The sequence below is a fragment of the Crocuta crocuta genome, unplaced genomic scaffold (genome assembly GCF_008692635.1).
Source record: "Crocuta crocuta isolate KB4526 unplaced genomic scaffold, BGI_CrCroc_1.0 scaffold28, whole genome shotgun sequence".
Taxonomy (NCBI): Eukaryota; Metazoa; Chordata; class Mammalia; order Carnivora; family Hyaenidae; genus Crocuta; species Crocuta crocuta.
This window is the reverse complement of record NW_027533256.1, coordinates 8,136,611-8,158,052: the sequence shown is the minus strand read 5'-3', so window position 1 is coordinate 8,158,052 and position 21,442 is coordinate 8,136,611. Positions and strand designations below refer to the sequence as shown.

Sequence of the window (21,442 nt, the reverse complement as noted above, 5' to 3'; positions counted from 1 at the left end):
ACACGAGTGCTCTCTCTCTTTCAAAATAATAAACATTTTTTTAAAAAATGGATACACTGGAGTTCATCAAGACTCAAACCTTGGGGCCTTCAAGAAACCTCGTTAAAAAGAACTAGAAGATAAGTGATAGACTGGGAGAACATCTTTGCAAAGCAAGTAACTAATAAATAATTTTGATTCAGAATATAAAGAACTCTCAAAATTCAATAATAAGAAAATAATCAACCCTTGTTTTTTAACGGGCAAAAGGTTTCAGTTGACACTTCATCAAAGAAGACATATCGATGGCAATGAGGTACATGAAAAGATGCTCAATATCATTAGCCAATACGGAAATGCAAGTTAAAACCACAACTACCTATCTTTACATACATTAAAAAGAATGCCCAAACCAAGCGTTGATGTGTATGTGGGAAAAATAGAACTCCCATACACTGCTTGATGGAAAAGCAAAATGCTACAATTACTTTGGAAAACAGTTTGGCAGTTTCTTTAAAAATTAAACATACATCTGCCACACAATACAACTATTTATTCAACTCCTAGGTACCTACCCGCAAAAATAGAAAAGACTATGTCCATCTAACACTTTATACATGGAATGTTTATAGAAGTTTTACTTATAATAGCCAAGAATTGGAAATAACCCCGATGTCCATCAGCAGATGAACAGACAAATCACAGTGCATTCATACAACAGAAAAGGAATGAACTACTGATATGCACAAAAGCACAGATCATCTCAAAAGAATTTGCTTAAAGATGCCAAACAAAACAGTGTACATAATATGATGCCATGTATAAAAATCATAGAAAAGAAAAAATCATATAAAAATCATATCACTAATCTCTAGTGAATAGAAAGCAGATTGATTACCAGGAAGGATCAGGGGGCAGGCATGTGTGGAAGGGAAAGATTACAAAGGGGCAGACCAGTGATGGGGTTTCACGGGTTTCCTATCAAGCAAAACTCCACAGTGTGAATGTGTATACTTCAAACAAAGGGGATTCATTGTATCCAAATTATACCCTAAAAACTCTGTTAATAATCTTTTTAAGTCAACACTTTGAGGGGTGCCTGGGTGGCTCAGTCAGTTAAGCATCTGACTTTGGCTCAGGATAATCTTGCAGTTTGTGAGTTCAAGCCCCACGTTGGGCTCTGTGCTCTCAGCTCAAAGCCTGGAACCTGCTTCAGATTCTGTGTCTCTCTCTCTATGCCCCTCCCCTGCTAACATTCTGTCTCCCTCTCAAAATTAAATAAACATTTAAAAATGTTTAAAAAAAAACAATAACACTTTGAGCCGTAATTGAAAAGCACTCTGGTAGATCTTCTGCTCTGCCTATGAAACAACTTACACATTTCTGTGGATGTACCAAAAGGGGGCATAGCATGCCAGCAAAAAGGCTCAGAAATATACTTGAGAATCTGGGCATGTGATCTGTTAGGAGCTTCAACTCATTTCATTTTGGAACAGATCCTTTGTTATTAGAATTGTAAAAGTAATCTTACTTTACTTAAACCACACCTAGCATTTAATAAAATCTAAAACCATCTATAAGAATTTGGAAAATTACTCATGCAAAATTTAAATTCTAATTTAAATTATATAACAATAAACCTACAGATACATTCCATTTTTTCAACCCTCTTTTCCCCTCTAAAAACAATTGCTATAATGGCCACTGGAAAACATTTTATTAGTTTACAAGATTGATGATCACTGACATTTACTGATTCATTGCTGGCATTCAGCAACCTTAAATATAGCCTCAAAGCTGTTTAATTTGTTATACCTCCAACTAGGAGTTAGCATATTTTTAGCATCATCTCTGTACTTAGGAAGCCAATGTAATTTATTAGAAGTATTTCTTACTCAAATTGTATCACTTTATCTAGTTATTTTCACTATTTTACTCTCTTCATTTCAAAGTGTATAACATATTGAACCTAAAACATACTCCTTTTACTACTACACTCAATTACTTTAATGGTATTAAGTTCATGGACAGCGTGTATGTGAATAAAATCCACTGTCAAAAGCATTCTTCCATGTAGTGTTTCTGAGGATGAGTTTTATACACATACATGCACACACGCTCACATACAAATATGTGAGTTTAGAGAGTATATTTTACTAAGCAGTAAGCAAATTGCATAGATTCTATATCAATGCTAAATTTTAACAACCATGTATAGATAACAGCTTTTCTTTTTTTTAGATAACAGCTTAATATCTTGATAAAATGCTTATCTCAACAGTCACTCTGGTTAGGCTCATTTTTCTATTTCTGGTTTATTAAATGATGAGCTGCTTGTACACATATGCAAAAAATATTTTTAAGTGACTCCCTAATAATTACAACGTAACCTCAAAGGACTGATAGGCAGAGAGATCAGAAGATACAAATATCTGGCTCAGCTATTTACAATGATCTGTATTTCACTTTTATGTTTAATTGTACATTTTTCCCCACAAATGGTAGCTTCCCTTGCTTATATTAAAACTAGCAATATCTTACGTATATAAAGATCTTACCTGAACGCTTATCCTCTAAGTGTGTTGCTAAATCTGACATCTTCACAACAGAGGGCGGCCCTTTCTGGAATTTTGCTTTAAACGTCACTGCCCTTATATCATCATCAAACAAGCACTCACAGGATGACCACGATGTTGTGTGCAATTCCAGGCTTTCTAGCATGTAGTTGCGCTGAACAAAAAGATATTTAAATTCCCAAATATAATCTTAAACAAACAAACAAAAACAAAAAGTCACCAAAAAAGAAATAATCTAGGCTCAGAATCAGATTAAATAGATCGATCTGATTAAATCAGTTAAATGCAACTTTTATCACACTAAGGAATTTGGGTGTAAAGAGACAAAATGTGAACACTGTTTTAAGGCAACAGGATAAAGATGCTGGAGATAATTTTAATAAAAATGCTCTCTAAAGATTTCTTGGTCTCTTAAACAGTCATAATTTATCATAACCAGCTGCTTTTCAGAGTCGCTATTTCCTGTTTTGGTATCTACAGGCAAAGATTTTTTAAAACAGTAAGGCATAGAAATGGGCACATGTCTGGCATAAGCAATATCTCTCATTGATTTTTCCAACACCTTTGTTTTCTTATTTAGCTAGTTTTTCCAGGACAAAAAAAAAAAGCATTGAGAGACAATTGCATGTATTTTTAGAATCCTTAAAACCAGAATAGCACAGAGCTTCTGGCCAAATAATCACATTCTATATTAATAAATTCAACTTTATAATAAAACAAAAAGATTTCTTAGCACTAAGTTCTCTAATAGTAACAGCTGTCTTTTGAGTTTCCTTCTGGCCATAAACCTAATTCACACCCCTCCCCAACACTGCCTCCTTAGTTTTTTTCCTTAGTTTCTTTTGGAAAAATAGACAATCTTAAAAATGGTAAATCTGTACAGACAGAGTATCATTAGAAAGAGATAGAGCAAATATATTCCAAGTATTGCTTAAAAACAATCACTATTTTGAAAATAGTTTGCTTGTCTTACTATAAAATACATGCTTAGAAATCAGATAAGCTAAATAAACAAATAAATAAATAACAGTTATACTCTCAACACCCCCAAATCAACACAGTTAACACTCTTGTGGACATCCAGTTGTTTTCAATGTGATTTTTACTTAATATGTCAAATACATTTTATATGTCCTTAAGTATTATTCCATATTATTTTTTTAATGTTTATTTATTTTGAGAGACAGAGAGACAGAGTGCAAGTGGGGAAGAGGCAGAGAGAGACAAAAGCACACAATCCGAAGCAGGCTCCAGGCTCCGAGCTGTCAGCACAGAGCCAGACATGGGGCTCGAACTCATGAACCACAAGATCATGACCTGAGCCAAAGTCAGATGCCCAACTAATTGAACTGCCCAGGCACCCCATTATTCTATATTATTGTAAAATACTCATAATATGTCAATACTTTGGCACAGATATTCCAAAATCTTAAAAAAATTTTATGCCAATTCCCTATTAGGGGGCATGTGGTTGGTTTTTTTTTATTTTTTTACTATTATAAACAATACTGTGATAACTATATTTTTAGCTACATCTCTATGTATAGCTGTGATAAATTCCAAAAAGTGTAATTATTAGGCGAAAGGTATTCCAAATTCTGAGATTTTCAAATGCATTGTCAGTTGTCCTCAAGAAAGGTTTTGCCGGTTTACATTTCCAATAGTTTATGGGAGTCGCTGTTCCTTTATATATTCTCTATCAACTTCTCAAGAGAAAACTCACGTACTGTCATTATTTTATTTGTGTGCCTTCAACTACTAATAAGTAAATTTTTTTTTCATACATTCACTGGCCATTTTTATTTCTTCTTTAGGGACTTCCTGTTCATATCTCTTGCCCATTTATCCTTACAGATATCTGTCTTTTCTTTATTACATTATTTTCTGACAAAATGCAGTATTTTTTTTCTGGTTTTTCACTTTCCTTTTAATTTAGTATATGGTGATTTTTATGTACAGTTCTTGTTGCTGCATTTTATTTAAACTTCTAATCTTTAGATTCCAAATAAGTTTGCTTATATTTTCTTCTACTACTCATGGTTTCTTTTTTTAAAAAACATTTGAATCTTCACTTGATCTTAGCCAAAAGGCCGAGAAGCGATTAAAAAACATTTGAATCTTTAATGCATATGGAATTATTTTGGTACAAATATAAAGTATAAATTTAATTCTATTCTTTTCTCAAATTGTTAGCTCGATATTTCAAACATTACCTGCTCTTTTTTCAAAAGGAAAAAGTTTGCCTTATTTCTTAATTACAAATAAAATATATTCACTATAAAATATTTATACAATAAAAGGGCAGTAATAGATGAAATAAGATTGGCCAATGTTTTAATATACTAGATAATGGATGCTTCAGTTCATTATATTTATATTATGATACATGTAATATCATGTATCATAATATCATATTTAAAAAATACATGCAGATTCACACATCCATAAAATTCAACTAAAGGCATAAAGAAAACAACACACATAGCCATTGCTAGCATTTTAGTCTCTGTATTTCCCAATTTTTTAATGTCTACACACACTTACACATCTGCTTTATTAAAACGGGATCCTATTGTACATGAAATTTTATAATGTACTTATTTCTTTCCTTTTTCCATGTTTTTAATTACCATTATTGTACCAATACAACATGTTTTTTTTTAATTTTTTTTAATGTTTTATTTATTTCTGAGAGAGAGAGAGTGTGTGAACAGGGCAGGGTCAGAGAGAGAAGGAGATACAGAATCTGAAACAGGCTCCAAACTCTGAGCTAGCTGTCAGCACAGAACCTGACATGGGGTTCGAACCCAGGAACCGTGAGATCATGACCTGAGCCGAAGTCAGACGCTTAACTGACTGAGCCACCCAGGCGCCCCTAGCATATGCTTTATATACATATATCTTATATTTCATTTTTTTAAACTAAATATTAACATCATTTACATCTCTCCAGGCTATGTTTGATAGTGAATCCTTTCTGTGCCCACCCAGACCACAAATGACCTTCTCAATTGCTCCTTCACCCTCTGAAATAAGCTCAGGCATTCCTACTGTACTTTCCCACCCTGTCCCTGAGGCCACAGCTGATTGAATCAAATTCAATCTGGACAGTCAGATTTGCCTTGCTGGGAATTTGGAAACGGGACTGGTCTCAGTTAAAAGGAAAACTAAGAGCAGGAACTACAGAGTACCCATCTTCTGCTGCTTTCTCTACGGTTGAAAAGCAGAGAAAGTCTGCACAGAGTGAATAAAGTAGACAGAGAAGCTGCCTGGGAACCACAAAGCTTTTCAGCTTTCAGTTCCAAGTACCCCTGAACCCATCAGCGCTCCTGCCCTCTGCCCCCTGAGACATTCCTCTATACTTCAAATACATCCCCCTGAATTGTTGAAGCTACCCAGAGAAGAGGTCAAGTTCTAACTACAAGCCGTCTGTACCCAACTTTAAATGTAATTTCTTAATATATTCCATGGATTGCAAAACCTTTGTGTGCATGCATTTTCAAACTTGTAATTTTTTTTTTTTTTATCATCTGAAATGAAGTTACTTCCTCCAAACACTCTTACTTCTTAAGACTCAGAATTTTGACTGGTTGTTTGATCTGTATTTTATTCTTCATTCATTCGAGCCTGGGCGGCTCAGTCAGTTAAATATCCGACTTTGGCTCAGGTCACGATTTCATGGTTTGTGAGTTCGAGCCCCATGTTTGCGTTCTGTGCTGACAGCTCAGAGCAGGGAGCCTGCTTCAGATTCTGTGTGTCTCTCTCTGTCCCTCCCCCGCTCGTGTGCATGTGTGCGCAGGCGCACGTGCGCTCTCTCTCTCTCTCTCTCTCTCTCAAAAATAAACAAACATTAAAAAAAAAAGAAAGAAAGAAAAGAAAACCCCTATGAGGGCAGGCACAGTGCTGGGTAATGAGGATACAGTGGTGAACAAGCATGACAGGATGCTTGTATTCACGGAATTTATAATCTATGAAGAAATCAGTTAATTATCAAGCAATCCAACAAACTGGATAATCACGATTGTGTTAAGTGACACAAATGGCCTTCAAAGAGTTGACGTGATAGAGAGGGGTTATGTATATGTGTGTAGGGCCCCTCTGAGGATATGAAGCTGGAACTGAGAAATGAAGGAGCCATCCATGCAGGGAGCTGGAGGGGAAAGCACTCTGGGCAAAAGGAAACATTTGAATTTAAGATCCCAAGGCAGAAGAAGATTGTCAAGGTCAAGTAATATAAAGGAGTCATGTGCAGGTTAGACTAGTAAGTCTGAGGGAGACTGGTATTGAGACAATTTGTAATACACTTCTATATTGAATCATGAATTAAAGATGTGAATAGATTTCAAACCTCTGTGCAGACCTAACTATGATTTTGCATGAAGTATAACTACAAATGTTGGGATCATCTGCATTACTCTGCCTATTCAGTAATATCACCAGAGTGATTTACTATAATTTGTTGTATTTTTAAAGTATTAGACTTCTATTAAATACTTTCAGGTGAATATTGCATTAGAATGGCATTCACTTCTGAACAGCTTATTCTATGTACCCACTTATTCCTAAGAAGTGTAATGTATGCCCCTAGTCCACACTCACTAGGACCTAGACTATGACCAACACTTGCTACATATGAGGCATACCAAATTCCCATGCATATTTCAAAAGAATGTGAATTTAAGATTTCTTACTATTCCTCCCCAAAAACATCACCTTTGTGATCTCCAGCATTCAATAACAACTACCTGATAGTCATTTCTGATTCTATCACCTACATGTGAGTTTATTATCCTCAGGAACAAGTAAAACCAGTCAGTGCCCAGAGTAAAGGTTAATATAGAGAATGCCTCAAGCAGAACTAAATGAATACATAAAATGCTAACAGTTTCTGAAAGTAGAATCACTTGCTTATATGATCCTTCAAAATTGGTATTATCCCATATTAAAAAGAATAATCTTGAGGTATTGAGGTGGATATCACAACTTAAAAATGATGGTCATAATAAAGTATGCTAAATGAATGGACGAACAAAGAACAACAGTATCTTAATTCCTAGACTCACAAATTTTCAATATTAACCTAAATATCACTGAATTATCCACAGAGAACTATAATGTCTTTTTTATTAACCAAAGAACTACTCCTTTTCAAAGAATATCCACAGTAAGCATGGAGCAGTCTGCTTTGCTACAGTGCCATTATCAATGGAATAACACCTTTGACCTACATTTTGTTCCACATGCACTAGACTCATGTTCCCAGCTATGAGATAGTGGTCAATAATGATGGCTGGCCTACCAATGACACATGTTTGTTGGATTTCTCAACTGCACAAATATTTGTCACTGTTTGATCCTAACATAAAAGTCAAAAGTCAGACTTATCTCAAATCCTGGTTATGGGCTATTAATGATTAAAAGAGAGAATGTGACAGATCCTATCCTTCAATAATTATTTTGTAGATAGAAGTTTGGGACGAGACATTAACTGTTTTGGGTTAAAAAAAAAAAAGAGTCACACACCTAATCAATCTCTAGGTTAATTTAGCAGGAAAAAATGACTCATAAGCCACTAATTAAACATCTCTGTTACAACTAAAGAATCTCACAATATCAAAACGGATATATTATTTTCTTGAAACATCAATTCCATGTAATTAAATACATCATAAATTATTATTAACTCATGCTTTAAAGAAAATGTAATCATGGGTCATATTTTAAACACAAACATCCTATGGATGGCTAACAGTCCACACTTTTCAAACAACTGGTATAAAAACCTGGAACATACTCATTTATTAAACAGTAACACTGAGACTTGAAAGGGTTAATGCAGCTCCCCTAACATCTGCCTTATAACCAGAGAGAAGTTTACTTATCAGGGTACTTTGGCTGAATAAAAATTGTAGAAGTTTCTCCAGAATTCAATTTCAAAGAACGTTTCCTGAATGAGATGAGACCTTCACTAAAAAGGTAAAGTATTATACCTGGGAATAAATGGATGCTTTTATTCTGGTACCCTTAATTGTAGAGGACTTTTTAGATCACTAACTTGCTTACAGGAGGTATAAAATTATAATAGAAGAAATCTAAAGAAGAATATTCAGTTATGACCACGTACTATTTCAAATGCAGACTATCTTAATCTCTTAAGAAGCTCTTCATCTTAGGCTCGTAAGCATTAATCATTTACCTAACTATAAAAAGATTAAATGCTTTTTGGTGTATTTACCTTTTTTCCTTTGAAGTTGAGGGTACCAGGATGCTCCAGGACCCCATAATACAAGCACATAATGTTGACCTTGGACCTGTTCCACTGTTAACACAACTTTCCTTTGCTTCTGTCCTCTATAACTGTATAATGCCTCTGGAAGAGAAATATTTTAGTTGGCATTACTCTCTCACAGGTGACACCATACTATAATGTCTAATGATAGATACAATTGTGCTACCCAAATGATATCCTAAGAAAGTCTTGTATCTTAATTACTTTATAATCTAAAATTAAGAAGGAGCCCCCAGTGTTTACCTGTCAGTATAGTGATATCAACAACCCTCAGGACCGCATGGACTAACACGTCCGGCTGCAGCTCCTCCAATTCCACAAATTCTATACCGTTCGCTTTCTGAGGCTGCCTCTGAGGGAGATCTCTGAGATAGGAATGTTTTGAAGACACGTATGCCAGTAAGTCTTGAAGTACACCACCACTAACTATCCTGGAATCTAGGAAAGAAAGACATACACATGCAGAAAAGACGGCAAAATTGTATTTTCTTGCCAACACAATATTTTCTTAGACATGCTTTTTATCTTGTAAAGTGACTAAATGTAAAAAAAAACATGCTTTTGTTTCTACAAATATGTAAATTACTCTTAAATGTTTAGATGTAAAACATAAGCTTCATTATTTTTAACCAATGGGATTAGAATTATTTACCATCTCCAGAAATAACTTGCCCTGTTCCCTTCTTGATTTCATTTTTCTACCAATTAACTAAGACCGGTATTTCAGTTATTTACTTATTTATTATTTTACTCCTCCATGACCATTTCATACCCATTCAGTCCCCTAATCGCTGCAGTCTGATTTGCTCACACCTTCCACAACCATCCCAACCACTGCATTCTTCCTCAAGGCTCTTATGTTTCTCACCTGAATACTCATAAGGGTCACCTACCTGACCTCCTGAACATTCCTTCCTTTTCCCCACTTCTATGCCTCTGTCCTTACGACTGTCACTGGCTACAATGCTGTCATCCTCTCTACCTCATTCAAATACTACACAGAAGAACAACCACTTTAGAGAGGCTCTCAGTGACTTCTTCCCCTGAACTTGGAGAGTTTTTCTCTCCAGCTCTCATTTGACATTTGAGCATGTGTTACATTGGAACATTCCTCTTGATGATTAGAGCAGTTATTTAGTTCTTTGGTCATTATGCCATTTGGAAGTTTTCCTTCTATTTTTAAGTGATTTGTCTCAATATGTCTTATTTTTTGAGATATACTTTACACATAAAAAAAATGCACACATTTTCAACGTACAGATTGATGAGTTTGCTGATTAACATTAAATTTCCTTGAAGGAAAGGGAGGTAGAATTGAATATATGGTGGATTGTTGATCAAAGTACAATCTTAGCAAAAAGCACTTAAGTAGTTTTCAGGTTAGGTCTATTTGCTGATTTCACTAGGAAAAAAAACAATTCTTCTTTCCTTCTCCCATTTACATCTTCATTCTAATGTATTTCTTATGCCACACTAAAGCCTCATTATTCATTCACTCATCAGAAAACCATCCACTGTGTGCCAGGCATTATGTCAGGTGCTAGGGATACTAAGACATACCTGTCATTATACCTGCACAGAAGGAATTATCAACCTAGAGACAGTCAATGACAAACACTGGGCTTAGGGTATAAGAGCTACACGTAAGCACCCTGACAACACACAAAAGCAACTGCCCAGGCAAGCTGGAAGAGGCTTTACTGAAGGAATATTGGAGCTGGGTTTTGGAAAAATGTCTTGGGAGTTTTCTAGGTAATACTTGGAGGAGGGGGTATATCTCCGGGCAAAAAGAAAGGGATCTGTATTCCTTTACATACTACAGATGCTTCTGGTAGTCTGATGAAGCATAAATCCATTATCAGAATAATATTTTTATAACAGCCTTATTGTGACATAATTCACATACATAAAATTCACCTTTTTTAAGTGTATAATTCAAGGCACCTGGCTGGCTCAGTCAGTAGAATATTCAACTCTAAATCCCAAGGTCATGAGTTCAAGGCCCATGTTGGGTGTAGAGTCTACTAAAAAATAAAGTAAAATAATGGAGCACCTGGGTGGCTCAGTCGGTTAAGTACCCAACTTCAAGTCAGGTCATGATCTCACAGTTCACAGGTTTGAGCCCCGCGTCAGGCTCTGTGCTGACAGCTCAGAGCCTAGAGCCTGCTTTAGATTCTGTGTCCCCTTCCCTCTCTACTGCTCATGTTCCGTCTCCCTCTCAAAATAAATAAATATTTTTAATTTTAAAAAATTTTTGATAAATAAAATAATAAAATTAATTTAGTTCTGCATAGTATTCCACTGCGGAAATGTTCCATGATCTAACCAAGCATTCTGCTATATACGGACATTCCTATTTTTCTCAGTGTCTTGCAATTACAGATACTGCCTCGTGTTGTAGCTGGATCTTCAGGACAGATTCCTACAAGTAGGCTTGCTGGGTTGAAAGGTGAGCACATACGTAATTTTTTATCACCAAATATCTCTCCAGAAGAACTGTAGCAATTCTCATTGCCTCCAGCAATGTGTCAGAGGGCCTGTTTTCCCACAGCTTCATCAACAGCATGTGTTATCATATTTTTAAATTTTGCCAATCTGATAGTAAGAAATGATATTTCTGTGTAGTTTTAATTTGAATAACTCAGGCCATTTCCCCATTTTCCTATCAGGTCCTTTGTCACTCAATTTGTAAGAGTTCTCTCTGTATTAGGAATATTAGCCTTTTGTCTAAGGTGTATGTTGCAAATATTCTCTCCAAGTCTGCTGATTGTCTTTTGGCTTTNCAGGTGCCCTCAACTTTTTTTCTTCCTTTTTTTTTTTTTTTTTTTTTTACTGCTTCTGTATTCTGAGTAATAATAGAAAGTGTTCCCTACACCAAGATGATAGAGAAATTCATCTATGTTTCCTTCCGGTAATTGAATGGTTATATTTTTTATATTTATATTTTTAATCCATTTGGAGTTTATTCTTCTATTTTGTGTGAGATACTACTCTAATTTTGTCTTTTTTCTAAATGGCTACCTAGTTGCCTCACCACCATTTATTAAAAAGTTTACCTTTTACCTAGTGATCTCAGATAACATCTTTGTCATATACTAAATTATATGTATACGGGTCTAGTTCTGATCTTCCTGTTCTATTCCACTGGTCCATTTGTCTATTTATGCACCAGTATCACACTGTTTCAATTATAGAGGCTTTTCAGTTTAATGCCTATCTCACAAGCATGGTCCCTTGTGCTTTTTCTTTTTGAATGTTCTCCTGACTCTTCCTGCATGTTTGTTTTTCCATATGAAGGTTAGCATCAAGTTGTATATGCCATAGCACAGCTTCCTAATATTGTTATTGAGATGACACTGTATTTATAAATTCACTTATGGAGAACTGATACCATTACAATGTTGAGTCATCTTATTCATGAACGGGGAATGTAGTGTTTCCATTTGTTCATGTCTTGGTTTCTTTCCAGAGTGGTTAAAATTTTTTCCTTATATGGGTTTTGCAAATTTCTTGCTAAATTTATGCTGAAGTATCATCTTTATTGCTTTCACAAATGAGTTTTGCCCTGCCATCATGTGCTCTGTTTAGTGTTTGTGTATATGCAGGCTGTTGATTGTTTCAACATTAATCTTAGTATCCTATTACACCACTGATTTCTTATATTGTTTGAGTTGATTCTTTGATTCCCTGGAGTTTTTCTGACATGTTATCAAAGCATCTGCACATACAGTGTTTACTCTTCCTCACATTCAGATACCTCTGCTTCTCTAGGTGTATTGGTTCATGATGAGGAGCATCAGAAATAGCGCACATCCTTCCCTTGTTCCTGATTGTAGTGGAAATGCTTCTAGAGTTTCTCCATTAAATAAGATACTGGCATTAGGACTAAATACATCTGTTTCAGTGACACAGTATCAATTCTATTATAATTGTAACACTGTATTGATACTACATTTATTGATCCTGAAGGAGAAAGTATCCCTCAACTCCATTTCCTAGAGTGCTTTTTATGATAAAGGGGTGCTAAATTTTGTCAATACTTATGGAGATAATCATACAATTTTTCCCTTAGATTTATTAACATGGTATATGATGGTCATAGATCTTCTAATATTGAACACATCTTTCCATTTCTGGAAAAAAATCTCACTTGATCATTATTTCTTTAATGTATGTTAGATTTTGTTTACTAATATTTTGTTTAGACTTTGTATATCAATATACATGTATAATTCTAGTCTGTATTCTTACTGGTAATGTCTTTCTTTGGTTTAGGTGTCAGTGTTTTATTTACTTTATAAAAGGAATTAGGAAGTTTCCTTCTTCAATATTCTAGAATAGTTTTCAGAGCACTGGTACTATCTGGTCTCTTGGTAGAATTCTCCTGTGAAATGATGTGAGAAACAACTTTTTTGTACAGTAGTTCTTGAATAATTTTCTCTATTTCTTCTTTAGGACTGGTCTGTCTAAGCTATATCTCAAATCCATCCATTTCTCATTATCTCTGCTGGCCACCCATTATCTCTCAACCTCAACTACTGTAATAACTTCCTAACTCCCTAATTGTGCTCCATGAGCAGCCTTCACAGCCAGATCTGTGGTATTCCCTTCTCTGCCCTTTGTTAGTTTCCTTCACAGTATTCATTATCAGCCGCTAGTATTATAGGCATTTCTGTAGGTCTTCCATATCTGCCCACCAACAGGAACACGGGCACCATGAAGGCTGGCACCAGGGCGACACTGCTCACCCCCATATCCCCAGTGCACAGTGCCTCAAACAGTGTCAACACCTAATACATATAAACTGGGTAGACAAAGAACTCAACTTCAGTTACTTTATGAGAATATGTCAGTGCAGATTTTCTGCTAACTAGTTTCCTTGGGATACAGGGAAAACTTACCCTTTCCAAATACCATTGTTATTGTTCTAATTGTTATTACTTTCTTCTACTCACCCTGCCTTCCTTTGAGAATTCTTATTATTCACAGGTTGGAATTCCATGCTGTATCTTCCATATATGCCATACAACTTTCTTGTTACTCTAATTAATTTCTTGTAAAATCAGTGTATTTTTATATACTGATAGCTATCTTTCTACGACACTGTTACAGTATTCCATCAAATATCTTTTGCTTATTACTTCTCCCACTGATCTTTCTGCACTGTTATTATATATTACATGAAGGTTGAATACCTCATTATTCATTCTCTCATTAAATCTTCACATCAACCCTATAAGCTATGTATGTATTTTAATTTCCATTTCACAGATGAGGAAACAGGGGTACAATGAGGTTAAGTAACTTGCCAAGACACAGACTGTGTAAGTGCTTGGGCCAGGATTCAAATCTTGCTCATTCTGACTCCAGAGACTCTAACTACCAGTTTATACTATCTCCCTTACTTCATTTTTTTTTTCTTTCTTGGAGAAAAAGATAGCTTCTGGGCTTCTTCACTGCTGATTTTAAAGAAGAGAAAATGGATGTCGGAGAAGGAAGGCAGTCTTGCCTAGCAGTGCTGGGCTGAAGAACAAGGATTCAAAACAACAGTCTGACTGGGAGGCCCAGGCTTTTCTCATGACCTCAAGGGTTCCTAACCAGAGGCTAGGGAGCCCCACAGAGAACTTTAGGGGTCCAGGGAACCATTTGGAGTTATATGCAAAGTTTTGTGTCTATCTACCTATCTCCTTTTTTTTTTTTTTTTTTTTTTTTGGAGAAATGGAAAATAGCTTTTCTAAGAAGGCTAGGACTTCCTACAAGGTTAAGAACCACCACTATGTAGACACTCTAAGAAAAATAAGAAAATGGAACCTGACCTCCAGTATTTCTTATAATAAATCACTTATAATGTACAAGTTTATTTTTACGAATTCTATTTTCATTCTTACTAAAGAAAATAAACCAAGACTGTCCAGCTAACCTGTTTAAAAACACTTTGTAAAATTACTATTTTAACTTTTTTTTAATATGTGTATATACTATTAAATACTAAAAAATTATTATATTTAAAAGGTATCTTACATTCTTCAGATTGGACAGATGGGTAACTCCCAAGATTTAATAACTGACTGGTAAAAGTTGATTGTAGTACTGTCTCACCAACCCAATGATCTTCATGAACAGTAATATCTAGACAAGGGGAAAAAAAAGTTCTGATCATGTCATAAATTCCTTCACACTGTGGTTAACTTGCCAATCACGGCAAAATATTATTAATGTCTCTCACAGGCCAGGCAACTAAAGTTCAAGTGGGTTAAATCATCTGCCTAAAGACACAAAATGATAAAATAGCAGTAACAGAATTACTTCTGTATATTCGAACACTATCAATATGGAAACTTGCTGCTCCACAAACAATGGTTTAATGGCTTTTGTTTACGTTTAAAAAAATGTCATAATGTCTATTTTGAGAAATTAAAAGGAAATCATTTAGGGCCAGGAAGCAAAGTAATGGTCCCAAAGCAGCAGTACCTAGAACAATATTAGTATGCACTTACCCCTTCTGCTATAAACACATATCAATATAAGATATCCTTAAAGGGCTTGGATTATTTCCCCCTCAACAGATGATAATCTTCATCTATAGATGTTAAAAGTCAAAGAATTTTGAAGGAACACTTCCCAATAGGAAAAAGAGAGCTCTATGATCTAAGTTGGATATAGAAGAATCATAAAGTGGAATTATATATACCAACAAGTAGAAACAATTTCGAGTAGGGCAAAACTGTAATTTAGAGACAGACATATCAATCCCAAGCAGGATATAATTGGTGCATAAAATGCTAGAGGTATAAAGGTATCCTAATAGTAGCCAATTTTTGAGATAATAAGAAAGAAAAGCAAGGATGCACACATTCCAAGTATTTACTTGCAAAGTTATACCCAGGCCCTTTCCCCAGCTTCAAACCCACTTACCCATTTATCCCCAACTGTCTCAGGAACATTCCTGACTGGATATTCTATTGGCTCTTCAAATTCAAAATTGATCAAACCTGCTTTTTTTCTCACATTACCCATCTTATTTGTTGGCGCTGTGGAGCTACCCAGGTAAATTAAAATGTAGAATCATCCTGAACTACCTCTCCCTCCCCACCTTCTGTCTCCAAACCCCCACCTGTTGAACTCTGCCCCTTGAGTCTTCCCGCTGGCCCTGCCAGCACGGTTTTATATCATATATTCCTTTCTCTCCTAGCACATCCCCTTCCCACCTCAATCCATGTCCCCCAGGGCTAATGAGCAATTTTTCAAGAAGATTAATGTGATCCACTGATTTGCTGAAAAAACACTCAGCTCCCCTCAGCCTGGCAAGAAATAGCTAGCAGAGCATTTTAGACTCTTCATACTCTTGACCGTCAGGATCCCTGCTCTTCAGAAAGGAACAAAAAAGAAATTTCAAGGACAGACCTTGGAAAACTAGGTTGTAAAACCTATGTTGGGTTAGTGACTTGCTAATCACTGGTGACAGGGTGGAGTGGACTCGATGGCCCAGCCCTTGCCTCCTGGCTCTCCTGATTGCCGCTCACTGATCAGCCCTACAGCCTCTCTATCTGTTCTTAAAAATCTGTGGTTTTCCAGTTAGGTGCCAGGTCCCCTGCAAATTCGGGTCGGCAGTCTCCCGCAGACAATTCTTACTTACAGCATCTCTTCATCCTATGGCTAAAAGTATGAAGGCAAAAGGGCAACTGTTACTGAATGGAACGTGATCTAGAATACATCTGCTGTGGGAAAATTTTCAGTCTTCCAGTGTATATCAGTAGACAGTAAGAAATACTCAACATAGAGATATAATAATGTACAACTGGATGCTGTTAATTAAAATAGGATTTTGCCCACACATCTCTATGTAAATATAATTTCGCTACTTAATTAGGAAAGTATAGGTTTCTGTTTTTTATGAAGTTTCCATCTGTCCACACAAACAAAAGAAACATTCAGAAATTGATGGACTAGATTACTTTACTAAGGAAATAAAGTAAAAGAGGGGGGAAAAAACGCTATTATTTTTAAAGGTGCTCATAGAAATCATCTAAATATCCCATAATGAGAAAGTGGCTAAGAAAACTGGAAAAGTCACCTGACAGAAGGTCACCTAGGTGCTACCCTCCATACGGCACTAGGGGAGAGCACAGGGATGGCGGGATTGAGTTTCCAGCTGCCAGGAAAAGTCCCCTGTGAGGCGCACACAGTGACAGTTACTGCCTTGGTAATAAAATAACCACCATCCAGGGCCCAGCTCTCTCTTCACAGTCTGGGGAATCTGATTTTGTCAGCATCCCCAAAATAGATTTCAGCTCTGCAACACAAGCTCACATTAAACAAGTTCGTGAGACCAACAAAACACCAGAACACAATTTCTTTTAATTTACAGTGAGGCATTAATCGCCACAGAAACGACACTGGCAGGTGATTCTCACCTTGTAGGCAGTTTTACACCTGGGAAGCCAAATCATAAGCAAAGGGCTGCTCGGTGAGCACTAAATCAGAACAAAGGGAGCTGGATGAACCGACTTGCCAACAAATAAGATGACATTGCCAGTGGGACAGGACCGCGCTGGGCCTCCTGGTTACAGCCCATGTTTATTTCCTTATTAGAGGCTGCACCTGACAGTCTAACACACGCACCTGATGTACAATAGCCAAGGCTCTCATTCACCCAGCAAACCATTAGGTGGGAACCACTAATGACTGCCTTCGTGTTTTCTTCTTCCAAGCTTCTAAGGCTCACCCACTCTTCTTCTCTACCACATTCTTTCTTTAGACATGTTATTGAGCTTACTCAGCTTCCTCCCAGTCTGGGACCCATCCTTAAATTGACTGGTGTCTCTGGTCTAATATACTGCATAGTTATTTTCAGTTAAAAGAGAACATGTAACACAATGTTAGATTTCTTATGTCAGAAAAAGAAGCAAGGTAAAAACTGAATGTTCTTAATGATTACAACTATATAGTAAGAGTATGGGTTCCAGAGTCGAGGTGAAATCCTGGCTTAGCCACTTCCTAGATGTGTGAAACTGGGTAAGAGCCTTTACTTTTCTGGGTCACCGTTTCCTCAAAGTAAAAAATGGGGATAATAATCAGTACCTTTTCCATACAGCTGTCGTAATAAGTTGACATACATGCAAAGTTTAAAACACAAAATAAGGGGGCACCTGGGTGGCTCAGTCAGTTAAGCATCTGACTTCGGCTAAGGTCATGATCTCACAGTTTGTGGATTCGAGTCCCACATCAGGCTCTGTACTGACAGCTCAGAGCCTGGAGCCTGCTTCAGATTCTGTGTCTCCCTCTCTCTCTGCCCCTTCCCCACTTGTGCTCTGTCCATCTCTGTCTCTCAAAAACAAATAAATGTAAAAAAATTTTTTTAAAAACACAAAATAGGATCCCAACAAATATCAACTATCCTATATGTATGTATACACATTTTAAGGAGCATAGGGAAGATAACTGGAAGGTAACTCTCCAAAGCATTACTGGTGGTGACGTGAGGTTGGTTTAATATCAAGAGTTTTCCTTTCCACATTTCCAAATGTGATTAATATAATTTTAGTAATTAAAAACAATAGAAAATCTGTATCTGCTTCCTCAATAAGAATGCGACAGGTGCAGCATTATTAGGGATTAAGTAGTAGAAACACTGTCCTTTCATAAGACTGCTAATATAAAGAAAAGGCTTAAAAATAAGACCCATGTAGACAAAACCATAAGAAAACAAAGAACAAGTCTGATGATATGACCTGATTGCTAACAGAGCAAATGAAAGAGGAGTGAGACCAGGGAAGTCTTCTTAAAAGAGGAGTGGAAGGGAGGTTCAGGAGGAAGCAGGTTAGAGCAGAGGCCCAGAACTAGCAAAGCACAGGACACGGGCAGTGGTGAGGAGACCAACACAGATGCTGGAAAGGTCTGGACCTCGCTGGCTCCCACGGAGGCAAACAGTAAAAAGGCGGGGTAGAAATGGGAGTGGGGAGAAAAGCCTACAGCTTTAAGCTACCACTCTCCCATGATGACCTTACCTGTGAGCAAAATTATATCTCCAAGAAACACAGTAAGTGCCCAAAATGCTGCAGTCCTCCACAGAACGACCTTCTTCTTAATTTCTGATTGGTCAGTTACCACAATTGTTGCTAAAGGCACTTTAGAGCCAGAATTTGGCCCAGATTTTATATTTATTTCTTTCACATGACACAGAGATAAAACCATGACTAAGCAATTATACTTCTGACTTTTAGAATCACAATCTTTTATTAATGATGTCTTTTTAATCCCCTTAAATTTAGACATATTCCTCTGGCCCACTGCTGTAGGATCTCTTGCATCAGAAACCAACTTAATTTTCTTGGATGGTTGATGGACTTTAGACAGAGCTTTGGAATGGCCCAATTTATCTTCAGAGGTCCAACTTCTTTTAGTGGAACTTTTGTGGAAGGTATTTAGTTGGGAACATAGTATTCCTGAGCAATACGACTCAATACATACATCACTGGGGTGCATTTTATCTTCAAAATCAAAAAGTTCTTGAGATCCTATATCTTCTTCAAGACCTTTATCAGGCTTCATGTGAGTGTCGCCACTTTTTGTTTCAGGACAAACAGGACTAAAGAGTTCAAGGGAATGTGCTGCTTGGTTTTGTCCACTTTCATCTCCTGCAAAATCATCTTTAGGCTGAATCAAATTATCTTCAGTTATTTCTCCATGACTTGCCTTTGATTCATTCTCCATGTTTACAGGCCCTTTATTTATAAAATGCTGTCCTTTATACTTCCTCTGAGATAAAAGAGCAACCTGGCTGGAAGTCATTATACTAAGAAATTCAGTATCAGTAGATATTTTAAGGTCTGAGACCCTTCTAACAGGTTCAGACCTTGGCTCATCTTCTGTCTTCGAAGAAAAGAACTCCAGACACTGGATTTGTCCCTCTCGGTGTCCCGTAGGCGCCCACTCGGTTTCAACAGCCCCCGGCCCTGGATGAATGTGTTCTGTACAGACCAAGTCCAGGACAGCTGCACGCTTATGAGCTAACTGAAAGACTTTTCTTGGAAAGTTCTGACCACATGCATTTGACTGGTATTTATGCTGTTCATCTGTGATTTTCTTATTGTCACCAAAAAGCTTCTGATAGTTTTCTTCTTCTGTTAAATGCTGAACTCCGCCCTTAAGTTCACGCATTTGCACATCAGAACTAGTTATATCACCCATCCTTAAGGGGTAGCTCTTCTGGGATTTTCCAGTCTCTGTTTCAGAAATACAATGTATAAAGTCTTCTTTCACATGAACAGGTTCCTTCATAGAATTTGTTAAAAAAGGACCATGAGGAAGACCTGGGGGGCCAGTACCTTCTGGGCCTTGATAATCTTCAAGAGTTTCATGCATACATTTTTCATCCTTCAGATGTAAGGACTGGCGAGTGTATACAAGTTGGATTTTTTTCCAGGGAGCATCACTGGATACTAAAGAGGTCGGGGTCTGTGACACTGTCATGTTCAGTGGACCACCTGGAGCACCCCAAAAAATGTGCACTTGAGGTCCGTCACTCATAGTTTCTGAAAAATAGTTAAATGAGTATTTTGTCAGACTTTTTATATATTAACTTAATAATATACTTTCAAAAACATTATTTAAAAAGGTTTATTTTGGTATTTCATTTAATTACAAAATTCATAAATATACAAGAAATCATAAAGAGAAATCAAAATAGCCAGAAAGTATCCTCACATAAAGACCCCCCTTTTTTTTTGTTTTATTTATTTCTGAGAGAAAGAGACAGAGTGAGCAGGGGAGGGTCAAAGAGAGAGGGAGGCAGAATCTGAAACAGGCTCCAGGCTCTGAGCTAGTTGTCAGCACAGAGCCTGACGCAGGGCTGGAACCCACGAACTGTGAGGTCATGACCTGAGCCAAAGTTGGCGCTCAACCGACTGAACCACCCAGGGACCCCAAAGACTCTTTAAGAAATTAAAAGAGATACTTAAAAAAAAAAAGACTCTATAAGAAAATAAAGCTAAGGACACTAACATCAAATGGTGTTTAATTACATTTAAATAACAAGTTAGTAGAGACGGAAAAACAAAGCATTTGTTTAATTGTACTACAGTCACCTTTAAATTTCCTGTTTTCTTTACTCCACAGACTATCTCAGTAACTTTGGGGCCTCCTTCCTTCAACTGTGAACTCAGTTCCCAAGACCAAAATAGAAGGTTCAAACTGGAAGGGAAAGAAATTTTTAAAAAACTGAGGCTTGAGGCTCTCTTCAAGATGTAGAAGTGACTGTCTTCTATGCTCACTCCAAACTGTTAGCATAATAACTACTTCTCTATTTTTAAATCTTGTCTGAAATACAAAGAATTAAGAGTAGTCACTTTGTAATACATGGATAAAAGAAATTCGTTATAAACTTTTTTCATTAACTGTGTGGGGCACCTGATATAAGTACATCTAAGAAAGCATCATATTGACTAAGGTAAAAATGAAGAATCGTACTGTAATTTACTTGATAATAACTGACTTTCAAAAGGAATTTATTAAATAGATCCAGTCCTAGAGCTTGCAGAGAACTCTTTCACAGTGCTCCAGGGACCAAAAGATAGATAAGGCTCTTGGCCTAAGGGAA

General features: G+C 36.6%; 1 protein-coding gene across 5 annotated transcripts in view; it reads right to left on the bottom strand.

Moving 5' to 3' along the window:
• SHLD2 (shieldin complex subunit 2) overlaps positions 1–21,442 on the bottom strand; it is a 68,642-nt gene that overhangs the window by 25,828 nt on the left and 21,372 nt on the right. For 4 of the 5 annotated variants that reach the window (XM_077746417.1, XM_077746418.1, XM_077746419.1 and 1 more), the window contains exons 2-6: positions 18,852–20,378; positions 14,866–14,973; positions 9,088–9,282; positions 8,791–8,925; positions 2,538–2,744 (exon numbers count right to left, since the gene is read on the bottom strand). In XM_077746417.1, the coding sequence (XP_077602543.1) occupies positions 2,538–2,744; positions 8,791–8,925; positions 9,088–9,282; positions 14,866–14,973; positions 18,852–20,373 (2,167 nt within the window). In that variant the 5' untranslated portion in view covers positions 20,374–20,378. Of the gene's footprint in view, positions 1–2,537; positions 2,745–8,790; positions 8,926–9,087; positions 9,283–14,865; positions 14,974–18,851; positions 20,379–21,442 lie in introns of those variants that run through there. The other variant, XM_077746420.1, reaches the window with a different exon arrangement.